This window comes from Ornithorhynchus anatinus, chromosome 10 (assembly GCF_004115215.2).
Source record: "Ornithorhynchus anatinus isolate Pmale09 chromosome 10, mOrnAna1.pri.v4, whole genome shotgun sequence".
Classification (NCBI taxonomy): Eukaryota; Metazoa; Chordata; class Mammalia; order Monotremata; family Ornithorhynchidae; genus Ornithorhynchus; species Ornithorhynchus anatinus.
In genome coordinates this window covers 13,545,962-13,568,887 of record NC_041737.1, presented here as the reverse complement: position 1 = coordinate 13,568,887, position 22,926 = coordinate 13,545,962, and the positions used below count along the sequence as shown (strand labels likewise).

Here is a 22,926-nt window from a genome sequence, read left to right as displayed (position 1 = left end):
GAGGACAGGAGAGGCTTATGGAACTGCAGCTGCTTGCATACACTAAAAAGAAACACTGTAATCTGGGAGATTTGTAAGAAAATTCCTGGGAGAAGGGGGAGAAGAGGGGAAATACACTGCTGCATGATTCCCTACCTCTTACGAGGCAAACTCTAGCCTTTGTATGCCATCAACTTTAAAAATCCATCAGTGGCATATGAGGCAGAAGTGAAAGGAAAAACATATATATTGACCTGCAAATCACTAAGCAAGCATTACTGGAATGACTTGTCTAGTTAAACAAGTCCATCCACAGCACTTTGTTTTTTCTTCTCGGCAATGGTAGTATGATTTATGGATAATTGTTGATGTTAGAAAACGTATACTGGGAAACCTTTACATATCGATCATCAGTGGTACAGCCGGACTAAGAAAGTTAGTTTCTCTTGAAATATAAGGGACTTCACAGAGAGCTCACCAAATGCTATTAAGAATGAAGAAGAGTTGTATAAAGATGCATCCAAAGGGCAGAATCCCTCCCATGATTATGCCCGGCAATGGTTTTGTGTAGAACGATTGTTCAGGAATCTGACGAGGAATCTGATTGGTCCGAACTGGGTGCTCAATGGCCTTTAAGGAAGAACAGATTTGTAATTACATATCCATTTTAAAAATTCGTCTCAGAACTAGATTATTCCCCAGCTTTTTCTCAGCTTCCATGCTGACGCTAATGGAAGCACAACTCTACTTATGTCCTCAAATTGAAATTTGTATTTAAAAACAATGAACTTGGAGACTATCAAATTGTGGCCTTTCGGAATGAGCGGCTACTGCTTCCAGCAGTCATCCAGAGACTAATGGCTTTAGACAAAGTAAAAAAGAAAAAATTACCTAAGAGCACATAATACAGGACTTGACAAATAAAGCAGGTGGCTTTAAAAAAAATTATTCGCTTAGGCAAGAAAAGAGCTGGTACTGGAAAACTCTGTCAATGTGCTTTATTTGGAGGGTGGGATACTGTCATCTTAATTAAAAAACGCTCCATTTGGTAAAATTTGAGACTGCAGTGAACACAATAGGTGGCTGCCTGAAGCTTTCTGACCGTAGGTTCTTTGCAATGTTCTTATTTCCCCTTTCATCACACACAATGGTAAGAGGGCAATAACATACCCAAAAGTACCTAACGTCCAATAAAAGAAAAAAGTACTGAAGTAGAAGTTAGTTTTCCTTCCAGGAAAAATTCTGCAATTTCCGCTTAAGACAGACCAAAGAAGTATGATGAACTTTCATTTGATTCACAACTGGACAGAAGATTAACTTGAGGCCATGGAAGGAAACTCTACTTAGAATAGTGTCTTAATAGATCCTACATGTAGTAAGTGGACTTTTGGTATCATTTTATTTATTTACTAAGATGATATTCAAAATAAAGTTTAGCAAAACTTTGCAGGAAGCTGCTCACTTAATGTAGGCAATAATTTCTCCTTGGTAAGAAGCTGTGGGCAGTATATGGGTCTGATGCTTTCCACTGAGATGAACGACAGAAGCAGAAGCTACGTGGCCCAGCGGATAGTCAGTGGCGGGCCTGGAATTCAGAAGACCTGGATTCTAATCCTGGTTCTGCCACTTGGGCACATCATTTCACTTCTCTGCGCCTCCGTCATCTCATCTGTAAAAGGGGCAATAAGACCGAGAGCCCCAGGAGAGACATGGATTGTATCCAACCTGATTAATTCGTATCTATCCCAACGCTTAGGATAATGTCTGGAATATTGTAAGTGTCTAATACCAAAGGGAAAAAACCCCAAAAACAAAGCCCTCAAAAGACAAAAAAAAAAAAGCAAAGGGAAAGAATTGAGGAAATCAGTTTCTTAAATGAGGCAATGTGGCATGGAGGCATTTGGTCTGGAAGCCAGAAGACCTGGGTTCTAATCCTAGCTCTGCCACAGGCTGCTGTATGACTTCGCACTCATCCCTTAACTGCTCGGTGCCCTGGTTTCCTCATCAGAAAAATGGGGGTAGACTACGTACTCCCTCTACTTTTAAGATTGTGAATTCTATGACAGAGATTGCACCCCACAGAGAAGCAGCGTGGCTCAGTGGAAAGAGCCCGGGCTTGGCAGTCAAAGGTCAAGGGTTCTAATCCCGGCTCTGCCATGTCAGCTGTGTGACTTTGGGTAAGTCACTTCACTTCTCTGTGCCTCAGTTACCTCATCTGTAAAATGGGGATTAAGACTGTGAGCCCCACGTGGGACAACCTGATCACCTTGTATCCCTCTCAGCGCTTAGAACAATGCTTCGCACATAGCAAGCGCTTAACAAATACCATCATTATTATTATTATCATCTTGTCTCGACCCAAGAGCGTAGCTTCTAGTAAGTATTTAGTACCAGGATTATTTTCATTAGCCAAAGTGGGTTTCTAAATATTTCTCTCTCACTTCACTCAAGCTTTAATGCCTTCCCGCATCACATAAAAATCTAACTCAAGAGTGTTACACAGGTAGCACTTTGTAAATTCCTTTGATGATTTCACCTTGATTTCTTTTAAATACTTGAGCTAGTCTGCAGCCTTGACTTTAACGTTCACAAATAGGTGTTCGTGAACTCACATTTTTCTTAAAGCCAAAGTAAGCGCCAATGAACGTCAGTGGCACAGATATGCAAAACCAGAGGGCCAATATGGCAACCAAAGTACCAAAGGGAATGGCTGCTGAAGATCCTTCTCCCCAGAGAATCAGGTTCATAATGAAGAAGTCGGCAAATACAATCCTGTAAAATACACAACACTTTCTTATCAAGAGTTACGGCATATTTCTGAATCACCAGCCAAAGTCAAAATTATGGCTGTGATTTTATTTGAAAGCTAGAGAAAAAGATATGGCTCCAAATTTTATAAGACCTGGATTTTGGCAAGAGCTGGCAGTCTCAAACTGCTTGAAGATGTCTGTCTTCACCTCACTTCTGAGGAACATTCTTAAGTGTGCTTACATACAAAGCTTTAATATGTAATAGACAAAATATAAAAAGCAACTACAGTGTTTTGCTGCTTCTCGATCGAGTCTAAAATTAAGTGTTTCTGTAGCGTCACCCCTTCACTTTAAGCTCCCACTAGATTGTAACCTCCTTTGAAGGCAGGATCGTGCCTTCCAACTCTCCCCCAAGCACTTAGTACAGTGTTCTGCACAGAATAAGCACCCAGCGTATAACACGGATGGATTATGAAAATTTACTTACCCAGGACACAGAAATGATGTCAACAGTACATTTGTTTTCCACTTTTCACCACCAAAGGCTAAAGACAACAAAAAAGAAAGATAAGGTAGCACAAGACCAGTTCCTTATCTAAAAGCACATCCAAACATGGCAAAACTCCAATATCCTGGAGCAAATGCTCCCTAATCCTCTGCTTCTAGAAGTCACTCAGGTCAGGTTTAAACCAGAGATTTGGGTCTACTCCGAGGCAGGCTCGGTAGGCTACGATGCATCTGGATTTTCATTCCTTCATTCAATGGTATTTATTGAGCTTACTGTGTGCAGAGCACCGTACACTAACTGTTTGATTTACACTGGGAGGGATTTGGAATGGAATTGGGAAGGGGGCGGGTAATCCAGGAGAGTTCTAGTCCAAAGGAGACCTCAATCCCTGCCCATTCCAGCAATCGACATCTAGGACAGTTCAATTTCCCTGGAACCAAAGCAAATGGGACCTGATGGCACTTCCACCTTTTCCCTCTAGACTGTAAGCTTCTTGTGGGCAGAGAACCCATCTACCGACTCCGTTGTCTTGTACTCTCCCAAGTACCTGTATAGCGCTCTACACATAGTAAGTGCTTAAAAATATAATTGATTGATTGATTTCCTTTTACTGAAAGGACAGCGACTCCATCAAAATGATAGTGGAGACTTCATAGGAAAAGGCAAGGCTATAAGAAGTGTAGTAATAGAATTTATTAAGTGCTTACTCTTGTTTGGAGCACTGTGCGAAGAGCTGGGAAAGAGTACGCGGTTGGGAATCAGACACAGACCCTGTATCCTTGAGGGGCTCACAATCTATGAATATAGGCGGTTTGGGCAGGAAGGGCTGGAGACAGGACACAGCTGGGGAAGATACAAGCTAATCAGGTCGGATAGAGTCCATGTCCTACATGGGGCTCACAATCTTAGTCCCCATTTTACAGATGAGATAACAGGCACAGAGAATTGAAGTGACTTGCTCAAGGTCACACAGCAGACAGGTAGAATGCCTGTCTCATATGCTCGTGTTCTTTCCAATAGGCCACGTTGCTTCTCTGGCCACTGCTGCTGGCTCATTGCTCAAAGTCACAAAATTAAGTGGTCGAAGCAGTTCCTTATCACGTAATGAGAAAGCAGAGACAACAGAAGCAGCGTGGCATAGTGGATAGAGCACGGGCCTGGGAGTCGAAAGGTCATAGGTTAACCCCGGCTTCGCCACTTGTCTGCTGTGTGACCTTGGGCAAGTCACTTTGCTTCTCTGTGCCTCAGTTATCTCATCAGTAAAATGGGGATGGAGACTGGGAGCCCCACATGGGACTGCATCCAACCCGATTTGCTTGTACCTATCCCACCTCTTAGAACAGTTCCTGGCACAAAGTAAGTGCTTAACAAATACCATGACTATGATTATTATGATTATTAAGAGTGAAGAGGGGTTGGGATTGATGAGAGGAAAGGTCAACGACTAAGCCCCACTTTATATGTGTCGTCTCAACACACCCCACCCTTCCACTCGGTAGTTGGGATCAGGAAACAATTGACTCCTGACCTGGACTTTACATCAGTACACTTCAACCATCACCTCACTTTAGAAGACCAGAGAATTTACTAGTTAGACTCCTGTGGTAGAGTGGGCCCAAGCAGCCAGGTTAGAAAGCTTACTTACACTTATAAAATCGGGCAGCGACATAACCTGCAGGTGTTCCAAGCAGCACCCATAAGACTACGGCACAGGTCATCAGGGCTCCTCTGTTGGCAGGTGACAAAAATCCCAGGCAAGCAAAAACTACGGCAGAGAAAATGTTACACCCCTAGTTAGACGTGCATTTTCATAATGTTGACCACCTTCTCTGGCTCGGTAAAATTAAGGATTCACATCCACACCCAGAAGAGAGGAATGGGATGAGATGTCGAAGCCCATGCTACATTATCAATTATATAATGTCACTATAGTTTGGCCAGTGGCTGCCTTTTGTCAAGGCTTCTGAGGGAACTATTATTGTGGTTGCTATCACGGCCGACAATCTCTCACTCTTAACACTATCATCTCCACAGGGGGCCTCCCGTGACAGGGCTGTCTTTAGGAAGAATCCATCCTCTTGGCTTTGGTCCATGTTTGACTTGTATGGCATTTTTAAAAACGACATATCTGAGTAAATTACTGCAACAATTTCTTTTTTTTAATTCGGTTTTCTTTCTCAAGCGCTTACTTAGTACGGTGCTCTGCACACAGTAAGTGCTCAATAATTATCATCGATTCTTAAGCTACTTACATAGAGTCACGAAAGTCATGATTAAAATTTGTGTGCCTGATCCTAAAAAAACCGAGAGCAGCATTCCTTTTCTTGGAGGCCGGAATATATCTCCATGAACCAGTTTCCAGCCAAATTCCTCCTGGGCATCTTCCTAAAAAAGAAATGAGTAGCACTTGTGACCCACTGCTGAAAAACTTTGTGCAGAATTTGTGTACTTGAATTAAACCAGTTAAGGCTAATTACCAAAGTCTTCCTCTTTGGTAGGGATGCAGATAACAGTGTTACGGTGCCTATCAATTGAGCACCAGAACAACTGTCAACAGTAGGAGAGTAAACACTTCAGCTAATTTTGTTTTACTTGAACTTTCCTGCCACTGTCAAACTAAACACTTGAACAGAGGTCTCTTGGCTCCAGGTTTCTAGGAACCCAATGTCGAGGAATCTCGCTAAGTCCCAGACTCATCCCCAGGCCCAGACCTAAATATCTGAAGTTCTAGTGTCAGGTTGTGGCAGAACCAGAAGCCCAATCAATCAGTATTTATTATTTATTGAACGTTTACTGTGAGCAGAGCACTAAAGTGCTCTGGGGAGTACAAGGCCACAGAGTTGGTAGACGTGTTCCCAATACCAGTCTATTTCTTAGTCCACTGATCCAGACTGCTGCTAATGTGTTTCCTTTCTTTCTGTTAAACAATTTGAAAGACTCCATTTACAAAAGTTTTCTTTTTAAAAATAACGTCTTTAGCTATGGCTCTTGCAGTCCAACAAAATAAAACCGCCCCCAAAGGAACTGACCCTCAACTAAGGATTTTATGACATTAACAAAGTAACTACGAATCTGCCTTAGATTTTCCCCCCGAGCAGTAAAACAGGAATACCACAGCGGGTTTTACCTGCCTCAAAAGGAGATTGAGAGAATAAACGGATCGGGGACAGGAGGAGGAAGAACTATTTGGCAAACACGACACAGAAGTTAGCAGACTTAAAAATACATGCAAGGCAATGCTTGACATCAGACAACATGCTTAGATGTAAGATCCCGTGATGAAAGATCCCAAGAGTAGAGCAATTTGAGTTTCGTTTGGCCTGTATTTCAGTTTTGACTCAATCTGATCAAATTGTTGTTTAGTTCTCCTATGCTACGGTTTCTATATTTTAAATTTCAATTCGATATTCAAGAATACCATACCCCTGACTAAAATATTAATGTAATCAGGCTTTTTGTTCAGTAAGATAAGAACTGAATTTGAATACCCAACATTTACACAATTTAAGTGTAATTTCCTATGTTTTTTCCAATGCATAAAAATCTAACAGAATAAATGACAGAATAATTAGACATGCTTTCACATCACCAAAAGAAAACCCCTTTAAAAATGCACTTAAAAGATTAACTAGATGTCTGGCTAGCTAGCAATATATCACATGCTCCAAAACTCAGGTCTGGTTATTTGTAAGGCTAAATCAGAATGACTGTACACAGAGTTTTCTAATTTATACTGAAAGCACCTTACATGACTAAATAGGTCACGTCAGACACGATGAACTCAACCCGCAGGCGAGAATAGGGCATTCTACATTTTCTCAAACTTTTAGCTTAAAAAGAAAAAAAATCGGACTGTTCTGTGTAAATAGAAAAACAATCCCACTTTTACTCACAGTAGAATCCATTTGATTATATCTTGCGATGTCTTTATGCAGGGTCCTCAGCATGATCATAGCCACCATTCCAGATAAGAACAGAACAATCACGAGGGAATTCATGATGCTAAGGAAACAGTAAGAAACACTTCCCACTTAGTTTTGGCTCCCAGGATTTGAAAGAGCATTAATACTAGAGCTAGCAAAGCCATCTCTTACCTAAACCATTGAATGTGGGTATGAGGCATGGATTCTAAAATATAGTCCCATCTGGATGCCCATCGAATTTTTTTTTGTTCCTGAAAATAAAATTGAGTCATTATAAAAATATAAGGGGAATAACTGCTGGCAGAACGTTCCCAACGTGATGCAAGGAAACACAAATGCCCAGAAATAATGAAGAGCAAACTCACTTCGAAGCTCACTGAGTAAGTATAAGCAATTTTTATCTCCCCAGTAGCCTTGTTGCTTATATCCATTGGGAGTCCAGAACAGTCAGGTTTTTCCAAATGTGTATGTTTGAAGCTGTGGAAGGGGGGAAAAAAATTATCCATTAAATAGTCTGCTCTTTAAGAAATGCAGTGTCTGAGGGTTACATATTTGAGGATTTTGGGAGATTCAAAATTAAAGATATCAGATGCCACAATGTAAATGTTTCCTGTTCAAGTGCTTAGTACACAGTACTATGCACACAGTAAGCGCTCAATACGACTGAATGAATGCACACAGAGAAGTGTCAGAGTTCACAAAACAGACACCATATCAAAAAAATGTCTTTAGTCAAAAACAGGACCTCATGAATAGATGCTCTTCCACTGGTTCTTTTAAAAACGGTTGTATGAATGGAGGGAGCTCTGGAGAGAGCACGGGCCTGGGAGTCAGAAGGTCATGGGTTCTAATCCCCGCTCTGCCACTTGTCTGCTGTGACCTTGGGCAAGTCACTTCACTTCTCTGTACCTCAGTTACCTCATCTGTAAAACTGGGATTGAGACTGTGAGCCCTATGAGGTATAAGGACTGCGTCCAACCCGACGTGCTTGTATCCAACCCAGCGCTTAGTAGAGTGACTGGCATATAGTAAGCGCTTAACAAATACCGTAATTATTATTAATGATTATTATGCAACAACACGCCTTGAAGAGAAGGAAGGTTGTGAAGTCTTGGAGGGGTCCTGTTCCGTGAATAGGTGGTAATCATTCCCATTTCCTTTTGTTGGTCTGGAGCAAAACTAACATTTCTTGAAGGGGGAGGAATTTTATTATACCCCCACTGCTTGCAATGCTAACTTACCTGCAGACCGTAGTGGAGATGGCTGACACAACACTTCTATTTAGAAAAACTTTACAACTGGATTAGGATTAGAAATTCCTGGAACTCAGGATACCATCTAATAGTCCATGTTTGAAGAGTCGAATAATTTAAAACAGACTATTTAAGGTAAAATTTTCTCGGATACCTTGGGCCTAAAAACTTGATTCAAACCGATGGCTTTTAGCTTTATGTAATTACCTTTTTGGTTCAAGTTTAGCAGCCACTAATCTTGCTCCCAAGGCTCCATTTTCAACAACATGATAGTGAATTTTGATGTCAACGTGGTTGAAGATGTAAAAAGTATCTTTCTCGCGGAATTCTGACTGTGAAACAGAACTTGGAGTTAAAGGTAGAAAAACTAGTTCTACAGCTGCCAAAATACAAATTACAAAATGGACAAGGAGCCTAGTGTAAATTCAGATACTAGTTTTCACATCTTCTCTAGCACTTTAAACAAGAGAAAATAAAGGTTCCAAACTCAGAGTTTTAATCTACCAGGCAAATTTGTAGGATATACAAAACAGGCTTTCCTTGATAGATCAGTTCCTATGAAAACCCACGAAGTAAAGAAATCCAAAATTCCATCATTCACAGAGCACTAAAGACCCAAATGTCTCATAATATTAGACATACTTTTAAAATAAGATGTGATTCCTTCCCCCTTCAGCTCCCCAGAAGAAAGTTCTCCACTTTAAACATCACACAGCCCAGTTTCTCAACAAACCCTGGCTAGGGCATTACCTCTTTCTTTTTTTTTTTTTTTTACAACTCCCCATGGCCCAACACAGTAGTACCCCGCATGTAAGTGGTGCTTGATAAAAACTATTATAAAAATTGGGCCTGGTTTCATAGCTGTGCCATCTTCTACATCTCTATTTATACATGTAGATTAAACATGGTTAAAAAAAATAATCACAAGGACTTAATATTTAAATATTCCTCGTCTGGAGTTGTGACCTCGATGCTCACAGGTTACTCAGCTGATTAAGGAAGGAGAAAAAAGGCCTGAAGGCTAATCCTGTCCCCCATCCACAAGGCAAGTAAATCTATTCATTTGAAATATTACGCCTGCCATTAAGCTTACATTAATAACACAGGCATCTTTAGCATGGCCTTCTTCTGTGATATAGCAGCCAATGGGAAATCCAGGATTGCAGAACCTTTGTCCATCTTCAACATCGTAGCACCACGTAACAGGCATATTGTCTACAATCCTAATGCAGAGACATTAGAACTAAGTTATAAGATGAAACACCTTAAAGACGTAAGAAAAAAATTTCATTTCCATCAATTTAATGCCCAGAATCACATAAGCTTGAATCCAGAATTCCTCTAAACTTTACAAAATGGAAAATGACTTGGTAGTCAAATTTACTGCAAAATACTTGCAATAAAATTGTACCTAAATGTATAATTATCCAGAAGGCTGAATCCTACTTTGCTTTCCATTTACCAAAAACAGTTTGTTGCCGAAACAATTTACCCTTGTTCCTGGGAAAAATCTTTCATGCCTCCTGAAGTGACTCAAACAACCCACGTGAACAGTTGGAAGAATGATGGGTTACCCAAATCTAACTCAAGGGGTAAGGTGGGATGAGAAGAGAAGAAAAATGCTTCCTTGAAACATTAAGAGAATAGTTCTTTAAATCTAGAGCCAGACTAGTTCAAAACTTCAACACCACTGTAGAAATATATTCCACTTTAAAAGTAGCTTCTAAGATACAAAAAGAGTCCTGGAGCAGAGAAGCTGAGAAAACCTTAAATTCTAACTTTTAAGACCTGCCCAATTTTAAAAAGAGTTGCTAAAACATTATCATGATCACATTAAGTCACTTCAGGGCATGTTTTATTTGTCAATTAACATAAGTTTCAGGTGATGAAAACCTGAATCTGCACTCACCTAAGGAGCGCATTAATGAGCTAGTAAAACTGGTCTTGTCAAGTCTGAAAGCTTTAATGGTACATAATGCACTAGGTTCTTGAATCACCTATTTTTATTACAATAACCAGAAGACTGGCAGGGACAAAAGATAATTGTATAAAATATCTAGAAATGGTGGGGGAAAAAAGCTATAGAAAAATATAGCCAGCCTTTCCATAATCATTCCCAAGCTGTCAAGTTATTTTAATTAATTTAATTTTTTTTCATGTGTATCAGAGTATGAGATCTGACAATGGATAGCCAATATTACAGTAATCTTATTTGATAAAGCACTTAAGACCTTGTAGAAAAGCACTGCATACACATCTACACCCAAAAAGATAAGTGGATTTAAAAAAATATATATTAAATTCATTCTCTCAGCTAAGTCAAATTCACTCTGGGAAAAAGAGGATCCTTGGCAAAGCTAAAGACCAAGAACAATTGTATTATACTCTCCCAAATGCCAACTCAATAAATACCATTGATTGAAGGACAAAACCCCTGAGGAATGGCAATCTAAAAGGAATGGCTACTAGTTAAACAATAGAGTACTAGATATTTCTAAAATCTGCTAGCCATTCTCTCTTTTATGACCACCATTTAGACTGAAAAATATTGAAACTGAGTATTCTGATATGAAATTTCCAAGTACATAAGGCGTTATAGAGTAAAATCACTACTTATATTAAATAATTTCAATCCATACAGAAAGGAAAGTGGAGGCAGGAAAATAGCAAAGCGCCTGACTTGCGGAATAGATTACGGAAGCGAGGAGTGAAGTGAACGGGCTGGGAAATCAGAGAGGTATGATAGGAGGGGGATGAGGTGATTGAGTGTTTTGAAGCCGACGGTAAGGAGTTTCAGTCTGATGTGGAGGTGGGACAACCACTGGAGGTTCTTTGGATGGAAGGGTTTTTTAGAAAAACTATCTGGGCAACAGTGAGGTATGGGCTGGAGTTAGGAGAGACAGGAGATGGGAATGTCAGTGAGGACGGCGATGTAGTCAAGGAGTCAAGGAGGCATAGGACCGGTGCTTGGATCAACGTGGTAGCAGACTGGAGGGAGAAGAATGGATTTTGGCAATGTGAAGGTAAAAGAGAAAGGATCTGGTGACAGACTGAATATGTGGAATGAATGAGAGATGAGTTGAGAATAATGCCAAGGTTACAGGCTTGTGGCATTTTCCATCCACAGGATGGCATCTACAGGATGGCAGTTACCTCCTTTTGTATGGAGGCAGAGTCATCCCAAACGTATCAACTGTAAACTCGTACGGGCGTGAAACTTGCCTACCAGCTTTGCTATATTGTGCTCTCCCAAGTTTTAGTACAGTGCTCTGCACACAGTAAGCACTCAATTAATATGACTGATGGATTGTAGGACACCTGCTCCAGTTGGCAAGTGCAGAGCCACCTGAATGGGGCCAAAAAGGAACTGCACCTACCATCAATCGTATTCATCGAGCACTAACTGCATGCAAAGCACTGTACCAGGCACTTAGAATACAATATAACAGAGTTGGTAGACACGTTGCCTGCGCACAACAAGCTCACCGTTGGTTTGGCTCTCTGCCCCCTCACATCCACACTCTCCGTTTCCACCCCCCGTCAATGGCCCTCCCACCCCCAAATCCTAACAGAAAGGCCTCGAAAGGCATAATAAGTGACTGGCTTCAGTCTCTTTCATTGGGTGGACTGGACACCATGTCTGGGTCACCCAGCAGTTCTAGAACTTATCTTCTGGATCTCACTGCCTCCCCAAACCAAACCGTGGATGCCGTACACAAATGAAACTAGCGGGAGCAGGTAGGCCTGGGCTCCAGCCCCTGAATTAGCAATGCTCCCTTTAAAGGAATGATCAGTGTACCACAAAGCTTGATTCCAACACTTTATACAAGATCAATTTTCCAATTTTCCAGAGAAGCAGCGTGGCTCAGTGGAAAGAGCACGGGCTTTGGAGTCAGGGCTCATGAGTTCGAATCCCAGCTCTGCCACTTGTCGGCTGTGTGACTGTGGGCAAGTCACTTAACTTCTCTGTGCCTCAGTTCCCTCATCTGTAAAAAATGGGGATTAAGACTGTGAGCCCCACGTGGGACAACCTGATTCCCCTGTGTCTACCCCAGCGCTTAGAACAGTGCTCGGCACATAGTAAGCGCTTATCAAATACCAACATTATTATTATTAAGTATCATAATGATCAGAAAAAACCTATCAAAAGTGTTTCCTTACAACGGAGCTAAAACACTTGGTGGTTGGACTGTGATACCTATTTTCACTCTTAAACGCTAATTCCCCTCACCTTTACTGTTCGATGCTACTTCCATATTTCAAGTAAAAAAACCCAGATAGAAGACAAGGCATGCATTTCATTGCAGTCACTATTTTATCTTCATTTAAAAAAAAAAAAAGGAACAAGATTAACTAAAACACCATAATGCCTTGAGAAGCAAAAAAACCCCCAAAATCTTGGTATCTTCTTACCAGTGATGTTGATAATTCAGCAGCATGCTTTTTTTCAGGAATTCCAGATTTTGTTTGTCCTCTGTTTTGTCTGGCTTATATGTTTTTGTACAAACGAGTTTACAGGTCTCATCCTTTTTAAATAAGAACTGTTCAAAAATAAATGGAATTTCAGTTTGGGCTATGTAAATATACCCACATTATAGGAAAGTTGAACCACACACTAAATCAAACCACAGTCACAATACAGGAATGCTGCCACAGAGTAAAATCAATCACTGGGAAGAAAGGATTTGTTATTCACTACCTAACGCAGGGCAGTCTTTTTTTTTAAAAAATCAAATCCTGCTCTAGTCACTTATCATTCATTCATTCATTTGTATTTACTGAGTGCTTACTAAGTGCAGAACACTGTACTAAGCACTTAAAATGTACAATTCGTTAACAGATAGAGACAATCCCTGCCCAATAACGGGCTCACAGTCTGAACGAGGGAGACGGACAGCAAAGCAAAACAGAACATCTTTATCATCTGTCCCTAATTTGGTAAATACTCAATCATATTTATTGAGTGCTTACTATGTGCAGAGCCCTGTACTAAGCTCCTGGGAAAGTACAATTCACCAATAAACAGACACATTCCCTGCCTACCTCTTTCCTTGTTTCTTATAAAAAAACAAACAGGATTCCATGTCACCCTATTACAGGTGAGTTGTTCTTCACCACAATGTGAAGGGAGCTTGAAAATATTTAACTATCTAATGCAAAATGGAGTAGGTTATTGGTCTGACAACAGTCTTAGTGGTAATAGCATATTCTGAGCACCCATCAAGTCTACTAAGCTCTTCAGTGTTAGCAACCATGAATGGAGTGGTGGAGAGTTGATTAGTTTCTCGGCCCCACAATTACGATTCTAATCCTCAACCAAGGATACCTGAAACAACAGCCACAAAGTCTAGCGGGTGCTTGGGGTGAAAAGTCATTTCATTCCAAGCAGTTCAGTTGCTCTCCTGCCATCTTTCAGGACAAGGGAAAGAAAAAGCAACCTCCAGCTGAAGTGAGTCTCTGGTTCGCAATAACTCTCAATTGCTTCATACTAGCGTTTACTGACTTGGCCAACTTGCACTGGGGAGATTGCCGGGTGGACAGAAGATGTGTGCGATGGCAGCGTGCCCTGATGGAGAGAGTATGGCTCTAGGAGTCAAGACTTTGTAAATCCAGCTCTGGGACTCCCATCAAGTTACAACCTTTCCACGCCTTGGTTTCTTTAACTGTAAAATGGAGTAAGACAGCAGTTCTCCCTACCTCGTAGACTGCAAATCCTGTATGGGACAAGGACTATGCCTGATCTGATTATTTATCTATCCTAATGTTGAGCACAGTGCCTGGGCCCTACTAAATGCTTCATAAATACCAAATTCGTTTAGGACAGTGCACTGTACCAATCGATATATGCTTTAGGGGATATAAAAGAAAGAGGACACGATCCCTGCCTCCTAGGAGCTATGGGGGAAAAGATAGACCCCAATCACAGGAAAGAGTTAAAAGAGACTGCAAAGAGAATTCATATTCAGATGAGTAAGTACTTAAATCGTACAGTATGCAAGAGTAAATTTATACACTTCAAGGTGGTACAAGGGTGCAGAGATAAAAAAAAAAATTAACTGCATGGTGGCTTAAGTGGAAAGAGCCCACGGTTCTGAGTCAAGAGACCTGGGTTCTAATCCCAGCTCTGCCACCGGCCTGCTGTGTGATCTTGGGCCTATCAGTTGATTTGTGTGCCTCAGTTTCCTCATCTGAAAAAACAGAGATTAAATATCTGTTCCTTCTTCCCCGTTAGACGCTCAGCACCATATGGGGCACGGACTGGTCATAAAATTGAACACGGTCTATTTAAATTCCTTTTTAGAGTAGTAAATGCAAACCTTATATGGAGAGGGTTCAATCCTTTCCCCAAATAACACTTGACCAAGGTTTTCGGATGGACGTTTTCCTTCTGCTGCTTGGCAAAAGTCAAACCTAAGAAGGAAAAAAAAATGCAACTGTTAGGAGGTTTTGAAATATAAACAAGAGCTAAAAGAAAAATCACGACCATCCGAAATCATGACCAAGAGTAAGAGTTTTTGTTCTGCTTCTTATTTGGAAGAGCCCGGCCTAGTGGAAAGAGCACAGGCCTGAGTGTCAGAGGGCCTGGGTTCTAAATCCAGCTACCAGCTGTAAAACCTTGGACAAATCACAACTTCTCTGTGCCTCAGTTACCTCATCTGTAAAATGGGTATTAACACTGTGAGCCCTGTGTGGAACAACCTGATTAGCTTGTATCTACTTCAGTGCTTAGTACAGTGTGTCGCCCACAGAAAGCACTTAAATACCACAGAAAAAAAATCAAGATTATTATTGTTTGATTAGGAGGAAAGGAACACAGAGTAACCAATATTGGCCTTCCTCACTCTTCCCAGTCCTATATCGGACCCAGTGATAAATACTGGTATGTTGAGACCTCAATCTTCCACTGAGAAATTTTGGGGTAGTATGGTAGTATCAATCTAATAAATTTTACATTTCAGGATTTTGTCTTGTCCGTTTTCAGTTCTCCAGAAGCTACGACGCTGTAATAATAGAAAATGGATTTCCCAAGTGCTTTCTATGTGCCATACGCCGTGCGGAGCAGTTGATACAAGATGACCAGATCTGACACACTCCTTGTCCTGCGTAAGGCTCAATATAAAACGTAAGGAGGGCAGATATTATATCCCCATTTCACACGTAAGAAAGCTGAGGTTCAAAGCGGTTCATCTGCCCAAGGCCATTCAGCAAGCAAAGGGCAGAGCTGGGACTAGGGCCCAGGTGGTCTTTCTACCAGATCGCGTAGCTTCAGTCACTCTCGGCACAGACCCGAAATCCAGCTGGTCAGTCCACTCGATCTAGCAAACTAGCTTCTAAAACAGGTGTCAGAAATTGCCTCAAACCGATCCTTCAGACGCCCAATGGCTACTATGACCACGGGGGCTATTGCCACTTTCCCTCTCTCCCCATCTGCTTGCATTTCTGTCCAGGTGGCAGGGGTCCCTCAGAGAGGTGGAATAGACCTGGGAGAAACAGAACAACATGACTGAAGGGAGAAATGTCACAAAATCCCTGGCCTGGGAAAAACAGCACCAGCTACAAGTTGTTGGCCTAGAACCGGTAGACAGCCTCTCTCTTCCTCACGGTCCCTCTCAAAACGGCAGGGCACAAAAAAAAAAAAGGAAGTTGCTGACATATGGCAAGAACACACAATCTAAAGAACTTGATTTGGAATGCCTATCTTTTACCACTGAAGTGCTTTAATGTCCCAGCTATTTTTTCCTGGTTCCCTCCTAAAAGAGAATACCGAGAGATTACTCCCTCGCTCCAATTTTGCCCAAATGTAGATCTACAAGTTCAATACGAATAGGAGGGCATTTTTTAAAAGCCCAGGTTGACTGGAAGCCCTAAATTAAACAGATTGAAAGTCATTTGGTATTTAGAAGTGGTATATTTGTATCTGAATTCACCAACAGAAGTATTAATAATTACCTCTTAACCAAAATAGCTTTAACTGAATTCTAGAAATCTAATGGTTGCCCATCCAACCTTTAAATCAAATACTCCTTACCACGGGCTTTAAGTCACTCAATCAGCTTTCCCCCTCCTGAATAACCTGGCTCCTCTCCCAATACATCCCAGCCTACACTACCTCACTTTACCATCAACAGATGGAGTCTACTTCAATCTTGTCTCTCTGGAATTCGCTACCTGGAATTCCCTACCCCTTCTCAGGCAACTGACCACCACTTTCCGTACCTTCAAAACTCTACCACAAACACCTCCTCCAAGAAGCCTTCTCTGATTAACTTCTCATCTTCCCTCCCTGCTGCGTTGCCTAAACCCTTGGCTTCATACCCCCAGCACTGTGATACTCACCCCACCCTCAGTGGGATTATCCATACACTCTGCCACTTTCTCCTACCGGTAATTTAACGGCAGTCTCCCCAACTTACGTTGTAAACTCCTCAAGTGCAAGGGTCACATCAACCAACTCTACTGTTCTGTGTTCTCCCAAGTGCCTAGTACAGTGCTCCAGAAACGGAAAGCACTCATTAAGTGCCACTGATTGATATAAGCTATAAAAGACCTTTTTACGATTTCATTTCTTCATTCTTCCTTTTAGGTAAAACAAGTCACTATCACTAGTCCAAAAAATTATAAGCTCTTGTAAGATTCAAGTGACCATTTAAAAATAAAGGACTGCTGTCACACATTATTGTATTTGCATGACAAAGTATAGATCACAAGGGTCAAACAGTTAAAAAAAAAAAAAAAAAGACATCTCATTTTGGGATTCAACTTGCAGGAAGTTGAAAATGTAAAGTCCACCATGAAGGTTTAACTATCAGCACGATCAAAACCCAACAGTCCCACGCAAACTTTGGAAAACAAATTCAAACAATCAAAGGTCACTTGACTGGATAGGGGAAAACGTACATCAAAAACTGAATTTTGAAACACTTACGCGGTATATTCATAAGGAAGAACAGATTCCACAGAATCAAGCCTGTTCACAAAGAGCTCTATTCCAGACTGAAATTGATGAAATAAAGAATTAGCATTCAAACAACGGTGAGTTAATTATGGCCAAAAATTGGGATTGATAATAATAATACTGTTGGTATTTGTTAAGCGCTTACTATGTGCAGAGCACTGTTCTAAGTGCTGGGGTAGATACCGGGTAATCAGGTTGTCCCACGTGAGGCTCACAGTTAATCTCCATTTTACAGATGAGGTCACTGAGGCACAGATAAGTGAAGTGACTTGCCCACAGTCACACTGCTGCCAAGTGGCAGAGCCGGGATTTGAACCCATGACCTCTGACTCCCAAGCCCGGGCTGGTCCCACTGAGCCACGTTGCTTCTCATAGCCACACTGACTGATCATTGTCTGAAGCAAGGAGCAGCCGAAACACTCTTTTTTCCAAGTATGTCATTAAACTCCTGTAAATTACAGACGCTATCCAGATTTAAAATTGCGGGTTTCGTTAATGTTCTGTACACTCGAAATGCACCCCCTATCAGAATGCTGAATTACCAGGATATTGCTACCAGAATATTACTGAATATCAAAGATGACGCAAGGCCTCGTTTCCTTACAGAACTGCTGTAGCGGTAAGGAGTGCCTTTACTGAAACTTCTGTCTCTCAATTATGGTTAGCGCTGAAAAAACAAAACCCCAAACACCATCGGCCCGGTGACCGTCACCCGGAGACCAGTGATAGTTTACCGATTCTAGCATGTTGGGCGCTTAGTACATGGCTCTGTACACAGCAAGCGCTCGATAAATACGATTCATTGGCGTGAGGAGGGGTGAGGAGGAGGCATGAGCATTCCTGCATTCTGGGATGTGAATGGATCAGGAAGGATCAAGCATTGGCTTCCGCCCGAAAAGGTTAGATGCGAGACGAAGTTTTGACCATACCATTTCCACACACAGACTGTCTCCTGTTGGGCTGATGTGTTTGCAACACTCGGCGTGGTTTTAATTTTTTAAAGGCTCCTAACTGCATTTAAATATTTAATAGCCAAAACGGGCTTCACTCTAAGTGCTGTACTCATTGATTATGCAGAAGGCCACATCATGAAAAAGAGCAGTTTACGCGAAGGAATGCCTCCTCATCCTTCACGTTCATGTCGGAAATGGCCGCGTTTACTCAGGTTCTTGGACAAGCCTGTGGTGCGGCTGTAGAACTGGGGTGTTACCACAGCAAACTCATTTGAAACACTGTGACCTAGTGGAAAGAGCACAGGCCTGGGAGGCAGAGGACCTGGGTTCGAATTCCCACCCCATCACTTGTCTGCTGTGTGACCTTGGGCAAGTTAAGTGACTTCATTTGCAAAAATGGGGATTCAATACCTGTTCTTCCTCCTGCTCAATGCTTGGCACATAAGGACTTAAATATCACAATTATTACTATTCTTTATGTACTACCTTAAGGGTTTACTATAGTGTCTTGCACCCAGTTGGGGGGGTCTCAATAAATATCATTATTAATAGAGAAACAGCATGATGTAGTGGATAGAAGGTCATGGGTTCTAATTCCAGCTCCACGACTTGTCTGCTGAGACCTTGGGCAAGTCACTTCACTTCTCTGTGCCTCGGTTATCTCATCTGTAAAAAGGTGATCGAGACTGGGAACCCCAGGTGGGACAGGGATGTGTCCAACCCAAGGTGCTTGTATCCACCCCAGGGCTTATTCTTAGTACAGTACCTGGCACACTGTAAGTGCTTAATACCATAATAATTATTATCATTATTATTGAAGCCTCATGGAAGCCTAGACTGTGTCTTTGTACATCTGAAGTCTTTTCAATTTAAATAAGAAAAGGCTGTGTGGTGCCAGCAAAACGTAAGTGGACCGTAACATTTCAGCCCGGTAGTAGATAATAATAATAATAATGTTGGTATTTGTTAAGCGCTTACTATGTGCAGAGCACTGTTCTAAGCGCTGGGGGATACAAGGTGATCAAGTTGTCCCACGTGGGGCTCACAATCAATCCCCATTTTACAGACGAGGTAACTGAGGCACAGAGAAGTTAAGCGACTCGCCCAAAGTCACACAGCTGGCAAGTGGCGGAGCCGGGATTCGAACCCAAGACCTCTGACTCCCAAGCCCGGGCTCTTTCCACTGAGCCACGCTGCTAACAAGTATCTGTAGCATCAGTAAGCACCTGGAAAACCTTCCCGAAGATCCAAGACTGTGACCTTTCCAGGAAGACTGGCAAATAAAAATGAAATAAACACTGTTTCTCTACCTAAAACATGCTCCCCAGTCTGTTAAAACTAATGTACTCTAACGAATCAATTCAGGCAGCAATTTAAATTCTTATTTCTAAAGGTGAAATCTGGAGAACATTAATTGGAGCCTAGAGGTACTTATGCTTTGAAAGTAAAATTCTAGGTCACCGAGTGGAAAGTTTAACCTAGAAATTTTATGAGGGCCATTAAACAAAAAAACTGGTTTGACGGATTATCGCCACTTTTCATCTACCTGAAATCCTTCGTCTGTGCATTTCAAGAACGAGATCAAAGCAAACCACAGTTTCCAAGACATACAATTAGGCCCCTACTTCTACTTGGGGCTTCCTCCAACTCCTGCACCTGCTCCTTCCCCGGCTTTAGAATAATAATAATAATGTTGGTATTTGTTAAGCGCTTACTATATGCAGAGCACTGTTCTAAGCGCTGGGGTATACAGGGTAATCAGGTTGTCCCACATGAGGCTCACAGTCTTAATCCCCATTTTACAGATGAGGTAACTGAGGCACAGAGAAGTTAGGTGACTTGCCCACAGTCACCCAGCTGCCAAGTGGCAGAGCCGGGATTCGAACCCATGACCTCTGACTCCCAAGCCCGTGCTCTTTCCACTGAGCCACGCTGCTTCTCTAAAGAAACTCTCCAGGAATGAAGTTCTGGGAACCCCATTTTATAAATAAAAATTCCTCTGAAAGTCGCACGGCAAAAGCATCTGAGCCCCGTAAACCCACTTGGGGGAGGAAGGGGAGGGTCTTTTTCGGGCATTTTAATCAAATCTTTTATTCTCATTTCACTCTTGCACTTGGATTCACACCCTCACTCACCTCTCCCTCTGCCCCACTGTAAGTATCCGCGATTTATTCATTTAATATCATTTATTTATAACGTCTGTCATCCTCTAGACTGTAATCTCTTTGCAGGCGGGGAGTGCATAATAATAATGATTCAATAGTATTTACTGAGCGCTTACTATGGGCAAAAAAATGTGCTAGGCGCTTGAATAAACCCAGTCTGTCTCCCAAGCGTACAGTACCACGCTCTGCCCACCGTAAGCGCTCCATAAATACGACTGACTCATTCGATCGTACTTATTGGGCGCTCACTGTGGGCACGGTACCGTACTAAGCGCTTGGGAGGGTCCAATAAAATGATGAGCAGAGACATTCCTCCTCCCATAAGGAGCTTAGAGTCTGGAGGTGGGGAGACGGACAATAATAGAAGTAAATAAATTACAGATATGGAGGGATGTACTGAGCAGTGGCAGAGCTTTTCAGAAGCCAGGAGCCCTCCCTCCCTCTCGCCATGTCGGTTCATCGGTGGCCTTTATGCAGGGCAGAACACTGCGCTAAGCGCTCGGGAGAGGGGAGTGATCAAATGAGGAGCTCCCGATGGGGGAGACCGAGGGCTGCGAGGCCGCCCCATCAATGGATAGATGGTTTTTATGAGAAGCAGCACGGCTCAGTGGAAAGGGCCTGGGCCTGAGAGTCAGAGGTCATGGGTTCTAATCCCGGCTCCGCCGCGGGTCAGCTGTGGGACCTCGGGCAAGTCACTTCACTTCTCTGTGCCTCAGTTCCCTCATCTGTCAAATGGGGGATGAAGACTGCGAGCCCTACGTGGGACAACCTGATGACCCTGTATCTACCCCAGCGTTTAGAACGGTGCTCGGCACACCGTAAGCGCTTAACAAATACCAACATCATTTTTATTATTATCAGGCGTGTGGAGGGATCAGATGTGTGGCTCAGTGGCAAGAGCCCGGGCTTGGGAGTCAGAGGACGTAGGTTCGAATCCCGGCTCCGCCGCTCATCAGCTGTGTGACCTTGGGCCGGCCACTTCACTTCTCAGTTCCCTCAGCTGTAAAATGGGGATTCATGCAATCGTACTTATTGAGCGCTTACTTTGTGCAGAGCACTGGACTAAGCGCTTGGAATATACAGTTCGGCAAGAGATGGGGACCATCCCTGCCCAATGATGGGCTCAGTGAGCCCCACGGGGGACAACCTGATTACCCTGTATCTACCCCAGCGCTTAGAACAGTGCTCGGCACAGAGAAAGCGCTTAACAAATACCAACATTATTATTTCCTCATCTGGAAAATGGGGGTGAGGACTGGGAGCCCCACCTGATGACCCTCTATCTGCCCCCAGCGCTTAGAACAGTGCTCGGCACAGAGGAAGCGCTCAACAAATACCAACATTATTATTTCCTCATCTGGAAAATGGGGGTGAGGACTGGGAGCCCCACCTGATGACCTTCTATCATCCCCAGCGCTTAGAACAGTGCTTGGCACGGAGGAAACGCTTCACAGATGCCCTCGTTATTGTAGTACGCGCTTGATAAATGCCATCGTTATTATGATTGGAGAAGCGGTGTGGCTCAGTGGAAAGAGCCCGGGCTTGGGGGTCAGAGGTCATGGGTTCGAATCCCCGCTCTGCCACTTATCAGCTGTGTGACTTTGGGCAAGTCGCTTCACTGGGCCTCGGTGACCTCATCTGTAAAATGGGGATGAAGCCTGGGAGCCCCAAGTGGGACCACCTCATCCCCTTGCATCCCCCAGCGCTTAGCACAGTGCTTGGCACATAGTCGGCGCTGAAGAAATGCCATGATGATGATGGGGGGGGCGGGCGCGCCCGCCGGTCGCCCGCTGGGTCCTGCCGCCCGCCCGCCGCGCGGGGCGGCCCCCCGGTGGTGGTCCGCTGGGTCCTACCGCCCGCCCTCCCGGAGGGGCGTCCCCCTCAGGCCTCCCGGGGGTGTCGCCGGGCCGGACGGACCTTGCAGTCTGCGGTGTCCTTCCCTTCCTCGCAGAAGTTGACGGGGGCCAGGCCCGGCAGGTAGAAGGCGGCGGCGGGGCCGGGCAGCGCCAGGCAGGCCACGCACGCCGCCCACAGCGCCGACAGCCGCGGGCCCCGAGGGCCGCCCACCGCCGCCGGGACCCCGGCACCCATCGGGACCGCGGCGGGGGAGGGGGGGGAGGGGTCCACGGGCGCAGCGTCCGGCGCAGGGTCCGAGCGGGAGCGGCGGGGGCCCGGCCAACGGAGCCGCCGGCGGGCTGCCCACTGCGCAGGCGCCACGGAGGCCGCGGGGAGGGGGGGGGGGAGCGGGAGGGGGGAGAGGGAGGTGGCACGCGCCGCGGAGCATGCTCAGTAGGGACGGCGCTCCCGGGCCCTTGACGGGCCGATCCGCTCTCCGGGTTTTCCCCGGAGCTCCGCCCGCGGCCGGGACCGGCCGGAGCGAGGGAAGACCTGGAGCAGGAGTTGGAAGGGGGGGGAGGGCATGTGTTAAGCGCTGACTCT

The 22,926-nt window shown here is 43.7% G+C and overlaps 1 protein-coding gene across 1 annotated transcript in view; it reads right to left on the bottom strand.

The window, feature by feature from the left end:
• The window catches only part of TM9SF2 (transmembrane 9 superfamily member 2), a 31,898-nt gene extending 9,305 nt beyond the window's left edge, over positions 1 to 22,593 (bottom strand). Inside the window, exons 1-14 of the mRNA XM_029073343.1 lie at positions 22,405 to 22,593; positions 17,340 to 17,407; positions 14,731 to 14,824; positions 12,827 to 12,954; positions 9,507 to 9,636; positions 8,621 to 8,745; positions 7,526 to 7,637; positions 7,332 to 7,411; positions 7,131 to 7,239; positions 5,490 to 5,622; positions 4,883 to 5,002; positions 3,217 to 3,274; positions 2,592 to 2,751; positions 458 to 609 (exon numbers count right to left, since the gene is read on the bottom strand). Coding sequence (XP_028929176.1) covers positions 458 to 609; positions 2,592 to 2,751; positions 3,217 to 3,274; positions 4,883 to 5,002; positions 5,490 to 5,622; positions 7,131 to 7,239; positions 7,332 to 7,411; positions 7,526 to 7,637; positions 8,621 to 8,745; positions 9,507 to 9,636; positions 12,827 to 12,954; positions 14,731 to 14,824; positions 17,340 to 17,407; positions 22,405 to 22,578 — 1,643 coding nt within the window. The 5' untranslated portion in view covers positions 22,579 to 22,593. The remainder of the gene's footprint in view (positions 1 to 457; positions 610 to 2,591; positions 2,752 to 3,216; positions 3,275 to 4,882; positions 5,003 to 5,489; positions 5,623 to 7,130; positions 7,240 to 7,331; positions 7,412 to 7,525; positions 7,638 to 8,620; positions 8,746 to 9,506; positions 9,637 to 12,826; positions 12,955 to 14,730; positions 14,825 to 17,339; positions 17,408 to 22,404) is intronic.
• Positions 22,594 to 22,926: the final 333 nt, after the last annotated feature.